The sequence below is a fragment of the Macrotis lagotis genome, chromosome 5, assembly GCF_037893015.1.
Source record: "Macrotis lagotis isolate mMagLag1 chromosome 5, bilby.v1.9.chrom.fasta, whole genome shotgun sequence".
Lineage (NCBI taxonomy): Eukaryota > Metazoa > Chordata > Mammalia > Peramelemorphia > Peramelidae > Macrotis > Macrotis lagotis.
In genome coordinates, this window is record NC_133662.1 from 160474064 (window position 1) to 160494871 (window position 20808).

The 20808-nt window shown below is 33.5% G+C and overlaps 1 protein-coding gene across 1 annotated transcript in view; it reads left to right on the forward strand.

Annotated features, from left to right (window-relative positions):
- ADGB (androglobin) overlaps positions 1-20808 on the forward strand; it is a 244091-nt gene that overhangs the window by 88380 nt on the left and 134903 nt on the right. Inside the window, exons 11-13 of the mRNA XM_074187787.1 lie at positions 2140-2314; positions 8082-8172; positions 20281-20410. Of these exons, the coding sequence (XP_074043888.1) occupies positions 2140-2314; positions 8082-8172; positions 20281-20410 (396 nt within the window). The remainder of the gene's footprint in view (positions 1-2139; positions 2315-8081; positions 8173-20280; positions 20411-20808) is intronic.

Sequence of the window (20808 nt, forward strand, 5' to 3'; positions counted from 1 at the left end):
TACTGATGAACTCCAGGTAACCAAATTTTGACATAATTTTCCATAAACTCTTGTGACTGATGGTATCAAAGACCTTGGTCAGATCTACAAATGTTGGATACAGATTTCTGTTCTGTTCTTGGCATTTTCCCCTGGAGTTGTCAGGCAGCAAATACAATATTGACTGTTTCTTGACCCTTTCCTGAAACCATACTGGCTCTCAGGGAGGTGACCATTTTCCAGGTGAAAGATCAGCCTATTGAAAAGGACTCTGGCAAGAATCTTACTAGCAATGACTAAAACAGAAATAACTCTGATTGTCACAAGACAATCTATCCTCTTTACCTTTATAGAGATGTATGATGGAGGGATCCTTGAATTCTTGGTGAATAACTTCTTCATGCTATATAACTTGGAAAAGTTCAGTCAGTTTTAGGATGAGCAATGGTTTGATGAAAATGATGGGGAAAAACAGAAGCCACTAAATGAAAAATGAGAACTCCATGGGTTTACCAGCAGGATAGTTCATCCACTTCTAAGAAGGCAGCATTTAATTCTATCAAAAGTAAAGTACAAGTGAAGCTTAGAGAGATTCAGGACTCTTGGCTCAGTAAGAAGGCAGATGAAATTCAATTTTATGCAGATAGTAACAAACCAAAATGCTTTTATGATGCCCTGAAGGCTATTTTTGGGCCAAAGACTCTATTACTCTGTGCTGATAGACCCACATTGTTCATATTTATTTATTTATTTATTTGTTTTTTGTTTTTACAAGGCAATGGGGTTAAGTGACTTGCCCAAGGACACACAGCCAGGCAATCATTAAGTGTCTGAGGCCGGATTTGAACTTGGTTACTCCTGACTCCAGGACTGGTACTCTATCCACTGTGCAACCTAGCCACGTCCACATTGATTATTGACAGATACATGATTCTAGAGAATTAGACTGAACATTTCCATAGTGTTCTTCACAGACCATCATCAGTCATTTCTGTAGCCATTGACTATTTACCTCAAGTTGAAGACAATCAGTCCCTAGCTGAACTTCCAACTGAAGAAGAGGTTTTGAATGTCATTAGACTCCTTACAAGTGGAAAAGCACCTGGTGCTGATTCTATCCCAGTTGAGGTCTCCAAGGTGGAAGCTCCACTGCTCATCCAAAACTATATCATAGGGAAGAAATGAATGTCAACTGACATACACCATTTAAATTACAGGGGGAAATTCATAGAATTATAGATTTAGAGTTGAAAGAGACTTTAGAAACCACTGAGTTTAACACTATAATTTTGCAAATAACTGAGACTTAAGGAAATTGGTTTGTATAATGGTCTCACAGGGAATAAATACCAGAGTTGTGAATTAAATCTAGGTCCTGTAGTGCTACTTCTAATGTTTAGAAAAAGCTGTAGAGTGATAAAATACTCAGAACACATTCATCCTATTAAAAGTATTCTGAGAAATTTAATGACTTTAGCTTTGCACTTAATGAAAAATATAATATTTGCAATAGTACTATATTTATTTCTGTCATCTTAGGACTCTGACTTAATAAATACTACCAATAAAGGGTAGCATTTAATTGCTAATGTGACTCAGTTTTATTTACTGTGTTAGTCTAAATAGGATTAAAGAGAAGATTATGATATCTAATCACAATAGGGAACATTTATTAAGAAACACTATTGGAATTTGACATTCTACTTTTTTTCTAGCAGATAGCTATCTAAAAATAGAGTATGTTAAAATAGTAATATTTTAGCTATAAAATGATAATAATTACTTTTTTATGTGTATAATGCATTATTCTTTGTCAAAGACCCAGGATGGTTACTAAGTGGGTTGAGGTAATTGATTGATTAGTAGGCTCCCATCCTCATATAACCTTGAGTAAATTATATAACCTCATGGAACCTCAATTTCCTCATCTAAAGAATGGGATTGTTAATATTTGTACCACCTAAAATCTTTCAAATCTTATTATAATATATACCATTACAATATAATTTTCTAAAGTCATTTTTAAAGCCTGATATATTACTTTTTTCAAATAAATCTAATACAATAATATTTTCCTTACTTTGTTCTGAATTTAACTCAGAATTCAAAGAACACTTTTGCCCTCACTCTCTTTGTCATCTCTATCCTGTATCTTTTTAGGCAGATTCTGCTGAGAAGCTCAGAGAGTATGGACTTTGCCATATTCGTAGCCACCCTGTTTTGGTGACTCAAACTAGATCTTGTCCACTTGTATCTCCACCAAAACCACTACCTGTACCTGCTTGGAAACTTATACGACAAAAGAAAGAGACTGTTGTGACAGATGAGCCTCAAGGTTTGTTTCTTATTTGTTGTTTTAGGAAATGATAATTTCTAATTTCCTAATCTCCTGAATTAAACAGTACAGATGCTCCCTTGTGATTTAAATTGATGGGGATGTTTAAATAAACCAAATGCAAAATAAATTCAATAGTCTTCTTTCTTCTCATATTTTCAGTTTATCGTGTTTCTCTATTTTCATTTTTTTACCTTAAAAATTTATTATTTTTAACATTCTTTTATTTTTCAATTTTTAGTTCCAAGTTCTTTCCTTCCCTCTTACACCATGCCAAATTCACTGAAAAGGCAAGCAATATGATATCAATTCTACATGTAAAATCATACAAAATATATTTCAGTGTCAGTCATATTTTTTTAAAAAATTAAAAATAAAGGTATCCTTTAGATAGTTTGATTGATCTAGCATTAATTTTGGTATTTGTAAGGTCTAACCTTGAATACTGAATAATCTTCAACCTAAATGAGTTGTTCTTTATTTCTTTTTAAAAATATTTTTAAATGTTATAATTTAATTTTTTTTTATTTTTTTCAAGGCAATGGGGCTAAGTAGCTTGCCCAAGGCCACACAGCTAGGTAATTATTAAGTGTCTGAGGTTGGATTTGAACCCAGGTACTCCTGACTCCAAGGCTGGTACTCTATCCACTTTGCCACCTAGCCACCTCTATAATTTATTTTTAACATTCTTTTCTTTCTAAATTTTAATTTCCAAATTCTCTTTTCTCTTCTTTGCCCCATCCATTGAGAAGGCAAACAATATGATATTAAATATACATGAGAAACTTATTTCCAGGTTAGTTCTATTGCAGAAAAAGCAAAAAGAAAGTGCACCCAGAGATTATTAGTTCTCTCTGATGGAGGATAGCATTTTTGTTTTCATTATAAGCTATTTGGCATTGTCATAGATTGTTATATGGGTCAGATTAGCTAAGTCTTTTGTAACTGATAATTTCTGCAGCATTGCTGTTTCTTTATGTGCAAGGGTTTCCTGGTTTTTCTCAGTTTACTGTGTATCAATTGATAGTGGTCTTGCCATGTTTGTTTGTTTTCCCTGAAACTATCTCCCTCATTATTTGTTATAGCCCACAGTACTACATTAAATTTATATACCACAACTTGTTCAGCTATTCTCCAATTACTGAGCATCCTCTTGATTTCCAGTTCTTTGCTACCACAAAAAGATCTGCTATAAATATTTTTGTTTATGTTGATTCTTTTACTTTTTCTTTGATTTCTTCGGAATACAGATCCAGTAGTTGAATTTCTGGGTCAAAAGGGTATGCAGTTTTAAATTTCTGTGGACATAGTTTTATATCAGATAATTAACCCAATTCTACCTCTCCCTTCCCCCTTCTCCCACAGCATCCCTCTTTCTCACCCATTATTCTTTGCAGATCATTCCAACAACATATACAACTCATATTCTTGTTCTATGTCTATGTTTACTATTTTTAATTGTGGTATTAATGATGAAAAATTCCAATTTAGGAATGTAAACAATTTATCCTTACTGAGTCCTTTATAATTTCTCTAAATTTACTTTTTTCTTGATTCTTGTGTTTGAATGTCACATTTTCTCTTTAGCTCTGGTCCTTTCATTAGGAATGTTTGAAAGTCCTCTGTTTCTTTGTATATCCATTTTTCTCCTTAAAGGTTTAGATTCATTTTTTCTGGGTAGGATGTTCTTGGTTGGAATCCTAGCTCCTTTGCCTCCTGGGATATCACTTCATCATTGGGATATCATCTGCTCCTTTAAAGTGGAAACTATTAGATCTTAGATTATTCTTACTGTGGTTCCATGATATTTGAATGTTTTTTTTTTCCTGATTGTTTGTAGTATTTTCTCCTTGACCTGAGAGCTCTGGAATTTGGCTAATATTCCTGAGAATTTCATTTGGGATCTCTTTCATCAGTTTGGGAATATCTTTCTTCTGGTGATCTCTGTATTCTTTCAGTGTTTATTTTGCCCTTTGGATATTAGAATAATTTTTTTTATAATTTCTGGAAATATGATAGCTAGGCTCTCTCTCTTTGATCATGGCTTTCAGGTAGTCCAATAATTTTTAAAATTATTTCTTCTTAATCTATTTTCCATGTCAATTGTTTTTCTGATGAGATGCTTTATATTTTCTTTTATTTTTTCATTCTTTTTATTTTGTTTTTGTGTTTGTCTCATGAAAGCATTAGCTTTTATACCCTCATTTCTAATTTTTAAGGAGTGATTTCTTTCAGTGAGTTTTTGTATTTTTTGTCAGTTTTTATATAGAATTCTTTTCTTCAGTAATTTTAATACCTCTTTTTTCTCACCATTAGGCTAATTCTGTTTTTCAAGGTGTTCTCTTCAGTATGTTTTGTTTTTTATTGTTATTAATTTTGTCTTCATACTTTTCTTGCATCACTCTCATTTCTTTTCCAAATTTTTCCTCTACCACTCTTAACTTCTTCTTTAATTCTTTTTTGTTGGTTTGATTCCAATTAGTATTTTTCTTTAAGACTTCTTTTGGGTAGTTGCTTTCAAATTGTTGTCTTTTTCTGAGTTTACTTCTTAGTCTTTCCAGACTCCATAGTAACCTTTTTAAAATCAAATTCTGTTTTGTTGTTAGTTCTTTTTTCTAGTCTATTTTTTGACTTTGAACTTAATATTAAAGTTTGTCTCTACTCATGTTGGGATGGAGAGGAACTGTCCCAAATTTAGGACTTTTTCCATTATGCTGTTTTCAGGGCTAGTTCTGGGTGTCTGTAAGTTTTCAATGCTTCCAAGATACTGTGATCATGTTTCCCTGCTCTATGACCTTTACTTGAATGAGCCCTATGGCCCCTTAAGTCAAAAGCTTTGTGAACAATGTCCCTGCTTCCTTTTGACTATCAACTTTCCTCTTTATACTTCAACTGTGACTCAGAACCACATATATATGGTCAATAGAGTTGCCAATCAGTGCCAGCTGTACATTGTGCCAGGAAAGTTTCCACTGTCCTCTCTTTCTGACCTAATCTCCTTTCTGTCTCTGAGTTGTTGTTGCTGCTGCCTTAAGTATGGGCTCTTTCATAAAATCTTTTAAGTGTTCTTAGGCCAGAAAAAATGTCTCACTCTGATCTTTTGTTGACTGCCCCCTTCAAAATTGATTTGCTGGGTGATGTTAAAGTTGATTGGATAAGTTAAATGAGTTATAGGAAGACAATGGCAGCTCCTACTCTATTACTTGGATTCCTCATTTTCATATTTTTCAAGAAAAAGCATCTGTTTAGGCCTAAAATATGTTCAAAGTTAAACAAAATATTTTAATTGTGATTCTCCGAATAAGCTCCATACAATTATTTATAAACCTTTGCTATATTTTAATATCAAGACAACTATTTTGTTAGAGTTGCAAGATTATCATATGTTTCTATTTAATTTATTTAACTTATAAATAAATAAAATGCATTTCATCATTTAAATGAAATGCTAGCATAGACATTCTTGTTGTGTTAAGTGCCTTGCCCAACGCCACACAGCTAGGTAATTATTATGTGTCTGAAGTTGGATTTGAACTCAGGTACATTGGACTTCAGGACCAGCACTTTATCTACTGTACCACCTAGCCACCCCAAGCATAGACATTCTTGAAAGAAATTTTGAGGAATATAATAATGGCTGAACTTAATAGTATCAGCTTCTCTCAGAGAAGAACTCCTGACAAGTGGAAACATGTGTATTTATATTTTATCAATGTAGTACAAACAGAATAAAATTTATAGTTTTAGTAGAACAAAAATTAAAGAGCAATTTAAGATTTTCCCATTTATGATTGTTGTTATAGTTAATATATATATATTATATCTACTTACTTCCTCCAATATTTTATATTTACTACCCACTAGTTATTCAATTGTTTTTAACCCCTTCTTGGAACAGCATATAATTTTTCCTGAATAGTAAATATGAGTGAAGTATTTCTCCTTTTTTTAATCATCTACTCATTCTTGAACCCTTTATAGTCTAATTTCTGTCTCCAATATGCCGCCAAAACTGCTTTCTCAAAGGCCATTGTCCCCTCATCAAGTCCATAGTCCTTTTCTAAGTCTGTATTGTCCTTAATATCCTTGCATCTTTCTGCATTGTTTGACTTTTAGCTGTAACAAACTCTCTTTCCTTGGCTTTTAAAATATTATGTTTTCATATACTTTTCACCTTTTTACTTTTACTTTTACTTTAAAAATATGATGCTAACAATAATAGGTGGATATAAATATTTCAATATCTGAGAGGAGCAAAATAGAATTATATATGAAATTATTATCTTCTATTGTACACCCTTGGTTTTTAAATGTATATTGTACTTAAGAAGATAGCAGTAAAAAAGGCCCAATTGTTAATAACCCCTTCTGAATTTCTTTTCCTTCTGTGTATTTTAAAATGTTTTGTTGGTACATTTCTTTCTTTTAAATTTTTTTCATAGTTCCCCTTTGTAGAAGTCATTTCTTGCAGCAAGAAACAAATGAATTTAGGCAAAATTGACTATGCCTGTCTGAAAATGTATGTCTTATTCTTCACTTCTAATCCATCTTCTCTCTGCCAATCTGTTAACAAGCATTTATTGAGCACTTAGAATGTCCTAGGGACTCTGTTCAGTACTAGTGATAGAGAGAAAAAAGCAACTTTAGTTTCTGCCCTCCTTCTAATGGGGAAGACCATTTTTTTAGAACTAAGCACATGCAAAATATATATGAGGACCAAGATGAGCCTAAAGGGGTAGTCAGCAGATGATACAGGATTTTGTCTCCTGAAAATAATGGTGTTTGACTTGAATCTTGGAAGAACTAAGGTATTTTAAGAGGAAAGAGCATTCCAGACATGGGGACTCTCAGTGCCAGAACACAAAAATGGGAGTTGGAGTGTTAATATGAAACTCAGCAAGCAGGCTTATGCAGCTGGACAACCTAGAAACCCATTAATCTATTGGTCTAGTATTTCTTATGGAACTCTGGCTTTTTTTATAGGACATAGATGGTTTCTGGTTGCAGCAATAAGGGAATGATATAAAAAAGCAAGATAAGTATTAAGAGGTCTAGAACTAATTGTCACCAAATAATATAATGGTGAATGGTGTATTTTAGTTAATAAAAATGTCCAAATAACAATCCATGTAGGTTTCTTTGATCAGTGGTGGATCAAGAGCTGGATGCTCACATAATTTGTAGACAGGTCACAACATGGTCCAGTAGAGAGAGTACTCAAATGAAGCTTTAAGGCACTTATTTACTATAAGATTCTGGGTAGGTCACTTTAACCTCAGTTTGCCTTAATCTTCTCAGCTGTAAAATAAGATTAATAATAGTACTTATCCTTCAGGGTGGCTGTGAGGAACAAGTGAAATAAAATGTTCACAGTGCTTAACATAGTGCTTGGCACAATGTAGGGTACATGCACACGTGTGTATGGGTGTTTACACATATATAAGAGCATGTATATGGGTACATAAAAACGAACTCCCTCCCATCCCTCCCCCTTTCCCCTTTCTACTTTCTCTTCTCTATATACCTTTGGAATAAAAATAGATTTAAAAAAAAAGGTGAAGAGCATCCTGATATACTAAGACTATAAGAAACTAGCATAAACAAGTAAATATCTACAGTATGCATTCAATCTTTTTCCATGCCCAGATATTTCACTTTCATCATTTAGGAACTTTTGCCACTATGATAAATCTTGTTCTCTACCTGTTATTTAATAGGTGATTGATAAATACATGTTTTGAACTAATCAATTAATCACTCTTTTCAGATCCAGTAATAAAGAAACCTGAACGGTTTCTTGAGATTGCTAGTCCATTTTTCACCTACAAAACGAATCCAATTTCAATTCCCACAGAAACGTAAGTATATTATGATACTTCCTGCCAAATAAACTTTTAGGAACAACATTATTTTGTGCTTCATTTCAGAACAAAGATCCTGACTTTTCAAGAGGGAAAGTAAAGATTTGTGGTAATATTTTGAGTTCTGAATTTAGGGTTTGTTAAAAAGAAATGGTACTTGCTTTGAGAAGTTTATAATTTATTTCTACTAACTCTATAAATGTTCTTATGTATTATTCAGCACTTGTTTTGGATAATCAATACTTTGTTACATACTATGTTGATTACAAAGAGGCGAATTATATAAGTCCTGTCTTCAAGGAGCTCATAATCGTTTTTGGTGGGGTTAGGCAGTGATGGGAAAGGAAGTAAACTGACATTATTTGAAACAATTTAAGAACACTAGCAGATGTATTAAAAGTGTATGTGAAACCAATGAAGATCTGTACTGTGAAAGAGGTGGACCAAGGATTTGTAGCAATAGAGAAGAGATACTATCCAGAACAAGAAATGCTTCATAGAGTTCAAGAAGAGTGAGGACTAAAAACAAGCCATTATACTATGTAAATTATGAAATCTTCAGTAACTTTGGAAACAGAAATTTTATTTGAATAATGAGGTCAGAATTAATACTGGAGAGGTCCTAGGTGAGAATAAGAGGAAATAAATTAGAGACACCATGTATAGATGACTTTTTTAAGAAGGTTAGCTGACAGGTAATAGCTATTGAGAATGATCAAGAGAAGGTCTTTTTTTTTTAAGGATAAAGGATGCACAGGCATATTAGTAAGCACAAGTGAAGGAACCAGGAGATGAGGAAAGACTGAATATCAAAGAGAGTGTGAGAATTCTAAAGAAAGCAGGGCAATATGGAGTCAAAGCATATGGACCTCTTCATTATAAACTAGTGAAAGAAATGGTGGAAGGTGGTTGAAATATATGTTAGGAAGGAGGGAAAAAGAAAGCTCTTAATGAATGTCTTTCTTTTTTTTTTTTTTTGATGAAGTATGAGGTGAGATGGTCAGATGGATGGAAGTAGGAGAGGGCACAGAGTCCAGGGAGGAGAAAGGAGCTAATAGTAGGAAGTATCAGTGGTGTTAAAAGCTATAGAGAAATTAAGGACTAAAAAAATCCATTGTATTTCATGATTGGAAGAACTTTAAGACATAATTTCTACAAAATGATGAAGGTAGAAGCATAATTCCATGGGGCTGAGGAAAACAGATTGGGAGCCAATGGAAGTAACTATGTCTTACCCTCAAGATACTTTTGTTATATTCTTTATATTTTGTATATATAAATTATTAATAATAGACACAAAACTATTTATACATATATGTAAAAACAATTTACATATTTACATTTATGTATATATATACACATATAATATACAAATTAACCCAAAATATAGTTCCTTATGAGAAGAAAGTGTTTCATTTTTATCTTTATGTCCTATTATGGTACATGACACATAATAATTGCTTATTGAATGCATTGACAGACATAAAGGTCAAGAAAGGACATTTTTAAGTTTGGGGAGTTTTGAGGATCCCTATAGGTAGATGGTAAGGGATCAGTTTGAAGCAAAATTTGAAGATACATGAAATAAAAGGCAGTTCATACTGGTTGAAGTAAAGTTAAACTGTTCTGAAATTAGTCCTCAATACTTCAAAATAATTTGAACAAATTCTGAACATTTCTAATTTCTTTTTTTTGTAAGGCAAATGGGGTTAAGTGGCTTGCCCAAGGCCACACAACTAGGTAATTATTAAGTGTCTGAGACCGGATTTGAACCCAGGTATTCCTGACTCCAGGGCTGGTGATTCATCCACTATATCCACTACACCACCTAGCACCCCTTAATTTTTCATTTCTAATTGAGATCTGTTGAAATTAGATAAAACCAATCTTAAATTCAAACAAGATCACATCAGTTCAAATCAGATGCTATGCATTCAAAGTGGTTTACCTGGATCAAACCAATTCAGATCAGTTCAGACTTTCATGGGATCAAAAATTTAGAGATGAAAAAGACCTTAGAGTTATAAAATCTAACATCCTCATTTTAGAGATGAAGCAATATGAGACACACACGAAGATTAAATGACTTGTCCAAGGTTGCTTGGCAGAACCAGGATTAAATCTCATGTCTTCTGATTCATCTGAATCCCTTTCCATTTTATCATGCTCCTTATCTTCCTGGTTCTTTCTCTGAACAAATTTCACTCTAGATACCCCTAAAAATAATAATTCAGTTCTCCCCTTATCACTGGTTTTGCATTTTTTGTTTATTCTTTATCACTTATGGTTTAAATTATTATGAGAATGTTTATATTGATGGAGTTCATTTTTTTGTAATCATTTGTCAGTGCATTGGTCATCTGACAAAGAGCTCACACTCAGATCACTGACTAGTAAGTACTTTTTATAGATATTAAATCTGTGTGATTCTTGAAATCTTTTGCTTCCGTTTTCATCATCCTTCTAACATGCAGTGGAAGAGTCAATTTAGGGCTGAAGGATTTAAAAAATAATTTTTTCATAGTTTACTGGAAAAAATAATTACATTACTTAAATTTCCAATATCTCTATATTTAGATATATTGATTTCTGTGAATCTTATTGTGAGGTGCATTGTTGAATCCTTTTTAGAGTCATCAAACTTCCTCTAGGTCTCACTCTTCCTGAGAATATTGAGACACTTTGATGCCACCTTGTAGGATTGGAATAGAACTTTTAGCCGGCTCCTTCAATAACAATATCACACCTGTGGATTAACCTTTGACTGTTCCTTCATTGTTTGTGTGTGTGTTTGTGTGTGTGTGTGTGTGTGTGTGTGTGTATGTGTGTGTGTGTGTATGTGTGTGTGTATGTGTAGATATGTATGAATCTGTATATATACATCAAGTCGTGTTGTGTCTTCCTTTACAATTCATAGGCATACTGTTATTTTCCACTTTATAGATTTGCTTTTGTGCAGCTGAAGTGCAGCAGCACTTCAGCATTATTTTCTATTTAAAGAAGTGGAGTCTGAGGCTCATGAGACCTTTTGTGACCATCAGTGTGTTTTTATTTTATCTCCCTATTTAAAAAAATACTGTGATTTTTAATGAAATTAACCTAATAGACTCACATCTTTGTGATCTTATAAAATACATTATTTCTTTGCAAACTTGCAATGCAGTTACATAAGACTCAAAAAATGCTCTATTGTTTAAAGTAGGTATTGTGTAGTGTAATCACAATATATAATCATTGAAAACTCAGATCTCAAGACAGAAATTCTCAAATTCACTAGATTGTGTTTTGATATCTTTTCTGAACCTCACACCATCTACCTGCTACATATTACCTCTGAGATACCCACCCTGGAATCTCAAACAGAATTGTTTATATTTAATCTAGCTCCCTCCCAAACATCACAATTTTTATTGAATATATTCTCATTTTCCCAGTTACCCATCTTATTAGGATTTAAACTGAAAAGAATAATGGAGGAAGAAAACTGCTTATTGCATCCATTAAGCTAGACACCATGGCGAGTGGCTAGATGGCATGTAAATAGAGTTCTAGGACTGGATTCAGGAAGATCTGAGTTCAAATCTAGTCTCAAGGATTTTTCTAGCTTTGTGACCCTGGGTATGCCACTTAATTTGTATCTGCTTCAGCTTCTTCATCTATAAAATAGGAATAATAATTGAACATACATTTTAAGTTTGTTGTGAGCATAAAGTGTGATAATGCTTGTAAGGTGTTTTGCAAACGTTAAAGTACTACATTAATGTTTTTCTTGTTATTTTCTTCTCTTTCTCCTTTTTCCCTCTCTTTTTTTCCTTCTCTTTCTCTTCCCCCTCTATCTCCTTTTCCTTTTTCTTCTTTCTTGATGTTTAAAGAATAATAACCATTGGAGAAACCCATGAGTTCTTAGGATATAAAATCTACTACTGTAGTCTGTGAATTGGTTAAGTACTAGTAGTAGTCCACTGATACTAACTAAACTAAGAGTGTTATTGGTTTAACACAGAGATGAAGAATGGAATTTGTCTGGCTTGAATGAGAGTAGAAATTTTCATAACCCAGTCAACTGGAAAAAGTTAAAGTTGCCTAGCATTCTCTGAAAAGTCTCTTGATGGGCAAACATTTTATGATTACACTGACTCATCTCTCAACAAAGTTGATAAAATATCACAGATTTGAGTCTTTGTGGGAAGTTAAATTCTTATAAAATTTTGCCAATAAAGATTATACAATTTAGTCTACAATTTATCCACAAATATGGTTTTCAGTGACTAGATGAAATTCTCGATTAATAATTATTAAATAATACAAAATAAAGTAGGATATTAATTTAATGATCAGTGTAAGTAAAGTGATAGTGAAGAAGGCCTAAATGCCTTTGATGAATTCATGTCACTTGGCTATATATCCTATAGTACTAGAAAAACTGAGGAATGTGATTCCTGAGTCCCTGTCAGTTATCTACAGACTCAATTATAAAAATCAATACAATATAAAATCAGGTATACTGTACAGTCAATACATTAGATGTGCCATTAAAAAAATATATGAACTTAGAATCAGCAGGCTAGGCTAATGAACTTGATTTTGATTATTGGATAAAATTTTAAAACACATTGTGAATATCTAGAAAAGAAAGTATTGAACATTGAGACAGAATAATTTCATCAAGAACAAGTCATTCCAGATTCAACATTTCTTTTTTCTGTTTTTTTGTCAATTATTAAAAAGGCATACTGGATAAGAGCCACTTTATTGTTTCTTTTTGTAACATCTAAAGTTGTGAATGGAATCTAAGTTCAGTGTCACTCAGTAGTTTGTAGCCAAAAGAACTAATGCAATTTTGAGCTTTTTATGTTTGAAAATTATGGTAAACAAAGAGAGTCAAATGAGCCAAATTAATAATTAGGTAATCATTAAATTGGATCAATGGTCTCTATCAATAACCAAAGACCTTGAGGTAAGGCTTAGTCACCTTCACATAGTTTGAGCAGATATAAGAGAACAAAGAACAGAGTTGGGTAAGTGGGAAAGACAATGGAATGGGCTATAAAGTCAACAGCACCCTGAAGGAGAGGATTACATAAGTTGTTATGTTATCATCAAGGAAAATGAACTAGTACCCATATTAGTTATCACTCTGTCATTAAGGAATACTTGATTGATGGAATGGACCCATCTACATCCTGAGGACATTGTTAGTAAATTGAGAATAGTAGACCCTTTGACTTCTGTTTGGGAGATAAGACCCTCCTTAATTGAACAAAGGCAGATAAGGATGGGAAATATACTTTGTAGAAATATATAAGATCAGTTGTAGACCTTTAAAGGTAAGAAATAGATGTACTGGAATTTTCCCAGTAGCTGAAAGTATATTATTTTTTTCCAATAGTTATAGCTTCAAACTAACTCAGCTAAATTCTTGAACTCAGCTCAAGGACATAGATGTTTAGTCAGATCATAGATAGTTGTAGACGCATTTATAAAAATCAATACAACATAAAATCAGTTAAATTGTAGAGTCAATACAGTAGAAATCAATATAGAAACTCAAGGTAATATTAATGTTAATCTTTTTGAGTTTGTATATATAGGATCATAGAACAGTGAGGTAGTACTGGACTTGGAGTCAGACTCTTTCTAGCTGTATGACTCTGGGCAAATAACAACCCTGTTTGCCTCACTTTCCTCATCTGTAAGATGATCTGGAAAAGAAAATGACAAGCCATTTCAGTATTCTTGCCAAGAAAACTCCAAGAGAGTCACAAAGAGCTGGACATGGCTGAAAAACAACTAAACAGTACCATCCTTGCTCAATAAGTTCCTATAGGTCCCTGTTACCTCTAGGATTAAATATAAATTCCTCTTTTTTAGGATTTAGAATACTTTACAATCTGGCTCCAGTCTACCTTTCAGATTTATTAGAGATTATCCTTTTTTTCCCATAGCAAAGCCTATTGAAAAAAGGAAAAACAGCTAGCTAGCTAGCAAAAATATCTAGGTAGCATTGGAGTTAAGAGTCCTAGACCTATAGTCAGGAAGATGTGATTTCAAATGTAGCTTCAGATAATGCAACCAGCTGGGTGACCCTGGGAAAATCACTTAATCTCTCTCCTCAATTTTCTCATCTATAAAATGGGAATGTGATGAATGATAGCTAACGTCTGTGGGACAAGGAGCATTGCTGTATTTTATTATTTTATAATCAGATCATTTAAACTATTTATTATACACCAGGGTATAAATCAAAGGTGGACAAAATATTTAGTTTTTTTTTTAGGTTTTTGCAAGGCAAATGGGGTTAAGTAGCTTGCCCAAGGCCATACAGCTAGGTAATTATTAAGTGTCTGAGACCAGATTTGAACCCAGGTACTCCTGACTCCAAGGCCAGTGCTTTATCCACTACGCCACCTAGCCACCCCAACATATTTAGTTTAAATTACTTCTTCAATGATAAAAGACAAAGAACATGCTCATCACCTACATTCATTTTATAAATAATTCCCTGGGAACTTCACTGGCTTCAACTTTACCTCTCTTCTAAAAATAGTTTTTGGCAATAGCACTGTATTTCTGTCACCCTGAGCTGTTGATTTAATGAAAACTACCAATAAATTGTTCATAGTTTCAATTGAAAAGATGTCATTCAAGTGCTAATATGACTCAGTTTTACTTTGTATGTGAAACCCAGCTGGATAAGGACATTTGTTATTATTTAGGAAAACTGATCATTACCATGCTACCAGAGTTAGAACACAATCTCTCAAGTTTTGCTTTATTTCTATGACAGTGATTCCTACCTTATGGCTAGCCACCTATCAGTTAATTAACAAATATTTACTAATCTTCTATTGTGTTCTTTGCACAGTATATATCTTGAGAAATAGAAATCAGGAGATAATAAAAATAGCTAATATTTATACATTGCTTTAAGGTTTGCAAAATGTTTAAGGGAAAATGTTAACAATTCAGATTCAATTTAAAGATTTATATGTACAATTATTTTTTCAGACAGCTAGTTGGTTGTTAACACTTTCTAGCACACGCTATATATATATAACTGAACGAACATCAGGCATTATGTTATTCTATCCTTGTGATACACAATATAGCTAGTTCAATGGTCACTGCATTACTCTGTTAATATAAATATAATTTTCCTAGTTAATATGAAAAGGTAAGATATCAAAGTTAAAAGTAGTACAGTAGAAAGAGCTCTAAATCTGGGGTAAGAGGATCTGGGTTCAAATTTGAGCTTTTCAACTTAAAATCTGTGTGATCTCTGCCAAGTCTCTCTGGGCCTCATTTTATTCACCTGTAAAATAAAGGAGTTGAATAAGATGACCTCCTTGGTCTCGTCCTGATCTGAATCATGTTCCTACTATGGCTCTTGGTTTGCCTGAAGAACTTTTTCTTCACCTCTTGCTCTGAATCCCTAGACTCCTCTAGAGTTTAGCCCAAGTATTACTGCTGACATGAGACTTTTCTGCTCTTGCACAACTGCTATTTCTTCCACTCTAAATTACCTTTTATTTGCTTAAATAATCTGTATTTGCTTATGCAAAATTTTGGTGTTTATTTTGTTGCTGTTTATTTTTTTTGGTCTTTGTTTTCCCTAAGAGTATAGTAGTAGCACATAGCTATCATTTCATACATGCTTGTTGATTGGTAGTATACTTGAATGGTGGTATTTCTGTTTTTTTTCATCTTTTTATGCCCACCCAAATATGTCCCATTCCTCTCTGTTTCATGGAATTCCTCACATGAGTAACTATTCCTAATGAACATTAGGTTTTTCCAACTCCATTATTCAAGCCACTAAATAGTGCTCTAGCACTGCACCCTGATTCAGAAAGACTCAAGTTCAAATTTAACCTCACATATTTGCTATGTATGTGACACTGGATTAGTCTCTTAGCTTTACTTAGTTTATTCATCTGTAAAATTGGGATAATAATAGATCTAAACTCCTGGTATAATTGTGAGGGTCAAATGAGATAATTTCTCTGAAGTGCTTGGGCAACCTTCAAATACTACATAATAATACTGGAGTGCAGGGACTTCAGGAAAGACTAGCATCTCTGGTGTGAAGGCTGCTGAGCATTTTTGAGGGCAGCTTTCCACCTTTGGTATCCACCTGATTGACCTGACTCTCTTCTGCAGCTCACATTCTGGTAAATCATTTTAGCACTTGGGCTAAACCAGGTTGAGGGTAACAGAGGGGTCTCTGGCCCACTGATGAGTTTGGTGGCATCCACCCCAATCATGTGAAGACTTTCCCTGGCAGAATGAGCATATAAGAACAATTTGTTACAATAGCTGTGAAAGTAGCTGGATAAGGAGCTATTGAGTCTTAGAACTTGGTTAGCTATTGAAGATATCAAGGTCATCCACTGTATACTGGGCCAATTTTAGTCATCTTGACTTTTATCTTGCCATGGACTTCCATGACTGTGGAAGAGAGAATGAGCCTAATGACTTGATGCAGCTCACTTATATCTAATTTATGCACAAATCAAAAGACATCATTTATAGCATCTTATTATTTTTACCTACTGTGAAGTCCTGTGGTGACAGGCAAGTGACAAGGCAGCAGGTACAAATATGCAACAATTTGCGGTCACAATTCTTCACACTGGTGATCCAAGCAATGGGTTTTAGGTTTTAGCAATGCCTCTAAGGATGAGGCAGCAGTAAAATTCTATGTAGGCAGTCAGTTCCTGGTGTGTTGAAGAGTCTAGATAAGGAACCATAAAAATTGTCTGCTTCATCCAATCTTGACCCATTTTCCAAGGCAGGTGGAGCTCTCACCTTCCTATTGAAACAAAAAAAAATACAAAATACAAAATCTTTTGACCCTCAATATATTGAATACACTTTTAAGGACAACATGAAAGTTGAACAGTACATGTAACAAGAGAACTGTGTAGGTGTCATAACCAAATAGCAGCCCTTAGTAAAATAAGGATAGTTCTTGACTTCATTATCAGAGAGGAACAAAGTAATATCACTATGTTAGAGGCAAACAGGCACTATGTGTCTGACTGCGGTTAATTAGACCAATACAAGTTTGGAATGCTCTACCACAGGTCAGGACAAATAGTCTATGTGAACACTGGAAGTGGGTTCTCTAAACTTGCACATCTCATGTTTTTTTTTTAATGTTTCTGTCCTCTCTTGTTCAAAGAGGACAGCACCCTCTCTAATGAGGGCATGCCATACATCTCCATCTTGTACAATCAATTCCAAAGTTCTTGAGACTTTGAGAGTGCCCTTATATCACTTTTTCTAGCCCCCTGTGAGTGCTTGTCTTGTATGAGTTCTCCATAAAATAGACCTTTTGGTAAATGTTGATTTGACATTTGAACAATATCCACTGATCTAACCAAAACCTTGTAGTTAGTCATGAGGGCTTGTAGAAAATTGTGGCAAAATTTGATTGAGCAGAGTTCATCAGTATTATAACATCAGTTTTTTGATAGTATGCTTTCTGAAGTTCTGGAAAATGGGCAATGCTCTCACTTTCCCAGTTACTAGTGGAGTGAAAGAATCCTGTGTATTTGCTCCCATGAGCATTAAGGTCAGCTACTGATGGGAAATTGTTTTACTTGAAAAGTCTATAAGCAAGGGAGTATTGGTGCATGATATTTTTTTTTTTTTGTTCCCAGATGATTGGGCATTCAGTGCAGTCTCTGAGATGCAAAAAAAATATGGATTTGCTGCTTTTGCTAATTATAGCCTAATAATTAACACAAAGAAAATGCATTTTCTCCACCAACCAGCACCATCAAACTTCACATTGACTCAATCATCAGTTGCGGCAAATGGAAAAATGTTAAATGATGTGGTTAAATTCATTTTCCTTGGCAGTATACTTTTTAGGAATATCCACATAGATGATGAATAGAGCTACCTTAGAGTTTAGGAGGTTTTAATTCAGGAGAATATGGAAGAGAGAGGAGGCATTAGATTGCCTACCAAACTGAGCATTTACAGAACTATTGTGCTGACCTCAATGTCATTTACCTATGAAACATGGACAACCATGAAAAGGAAACTGAGTCGCTTCCATTTTTATTGTCTTAGGAAGAGTCTAAAGATCTCCTGCCAACATAAGGTACCAGATACTTAGCTCCTTTCTTGAGCTAAACTACCAAGCATTAAAACTCTAATACAGAGAGCACAACTCCAATAGATTGGCAGCATTGTTCAAATACCCACAGTAAATTTGCCTAAAAGACTATTTGTGGAGAACTCACAAAAGACAAACTCTCATTGAGAGGTCAGAAGAACTGATACAAGGACACTCAAGATCTTCCTAAAAGAATTTAGGAATTGTTTGTAGGACATGAGAGACCTTGGCACAGGACTATCCAGAATGTCAGCATCCAAAAATGGTGCTATACTTGATGATCAAAGCAGAATTGATTAACTCAAAAGAAACAAAGACGAGCAAATTTAGAGATTTCTGTACTCCAAAAGTTCATATAGTCTCTTTGTATCTACCTTTGGTAGAACCTTCTAAGCTACTATTGGTGTGATTGGCCACTGACACACTGTACCCTGATGATGTTATTTTGATAGTCTTTGAGAACAAAGAACAACTAGCCAGATGTTAGCTATTCTATTCTGGTTGTTTCTTGCATCCTATTCAATTTCAGTAATACGTACAAATTCAAATTTATTTCCCTGCTTTTTCATTCATACCTTAGGAATTTGTATATAGATATCCATATACAATTGTATATGTATGCACATACACATATATATGCACATGTATATGTATGCACAAATATAGATATTTATATTATTATTGATTCCTTGGATTTTTTCCCTCTTGTTCATTTCTGAGCATCTGCACTATTATTTGTCCTCTGAAAGGTGCTTTCTTCTGATACTATAGCTAGCATGGCAGTTTTCTCACTTCCTCATACTATCAGTTTAAATCACCCTCTGCTGTCTTTTTTAAAATATGCTCTTGAGAGAAGTACAAAATCTAAACTGCCAATAGAGATTCTTATAAAGTCGAAACTACTGTTTTTCAATTCAGGGCAGTTATTATATTTTCACATTATAGTTGATTTGAGGAGGTGATTGTATTCAAATATAAAATATGAGTAATGTATTTCAGATACTCACCACTTTTGTCTTATGTCTGACCTGTACTTCTGCCTCCCCCACCTTTTTTGAGTGTGTGTGTGTGGGGGGGCGGTGACCTTTCATCCATGTAGGGAAATCCTAATGAGGAAATTTCCTTCACAGATAAAAACCTACTATTTGGTAGTTAGAAAGAGTTGCCTACATGTTGGATTTGGTTCTAGATTTTTCCAAATGGAAGGTTAGCCCTCTATCATATCACAACAGTCTTTCTATTATTATAGAATAGCTATTCTGTTTAAAAAATTTATTGGACATCAAGGATAATCCCTGCTAAAAAGACACAATTAATGAAAAATGGTTGCCACTTGGAGTTTCTTACCTTCTGGGGATGATATTTACCAGTATCTAAGATTATAATAATTACTTAATTGTGTTAGACTAACTGCCTAGCTCAGGGTAGCACTTACCTTGTGGAGGAGAATAAATTACATAAAAGTTTGTATATGTTTCCCTCTAGTGGCTGTTTTATGGAAGTCCAAGGAATATTAACAGCTGCCAAGTAAAAGAAATTTCCTTTTACTTCTACCAGAAGGGAATCATAAATAGGGGAAAGCAAGATGCATAGAATTAAATTTTTATATTTATGCTAAGTTTCCTAAAATATTTATACTATAAATGAATAAAGTTGTAATTATGTTCTTTGCACTTGTTATGGATAGTAAACAGTGATGGAGAGGTTTTTAAACCTAAATTTTAGCTATTATATTTCAACAGGTATATAGAATTGGAAAAATAAATGATTGCCCAGAAATTACTAGATAAGCAAGGTTGTCTAGAATTTGAATGGGCTATAGATATATTAATAAACTGTTAATAGATATAACTATCTTTTCCTACTAGAACTAGGAAATATACAATTATAGCTTATTTATATATATCATATTTTTACTTGGTTCACTTATTTTTAAAACTATAATTTGAATCATAATATTTCATTTTGTTCATTAGGCATTATGTACAGTCTGTGGTTAGGAAAGGGGCTCAGTTTATTGGCCTACCTTCTCTTGCTGAAGTTGATGAAAGTCAAAGTATTCAAGATATGAGTCAAACTACAGGAACTTTGCCAAACGTTTCTCAGGTAATTATCTACAAAATTAGTGGATATTTTCTTAGATAAATGGATATTTATCTATGTGCCCTACATTCTGTGAATATCATTTCCAGTTAGGAAATATGATTTCATAGAAGGCATTATACAATTGATTTATAAAAACTTGCATCAATTTATCAAGTTAATAATAAAGAAAATTTGGGGAAATAAAAGATTTTTAACAAGTAAATGCTGTAATTCAGATAGGTTTGTGCCTTTTATTATTAAATTGAAGCATCAAAACATCATTTAAATCAATTTTAAAACTGCTAAAATGGAGTAAAGTTATTGAACTTTTAACCATTTAGACTTATAGAACTTTAGATTTCAATAGGATCATCTGGTCCAACTCTCATTTTATTAATAACTAGGCCAACATCTGATTT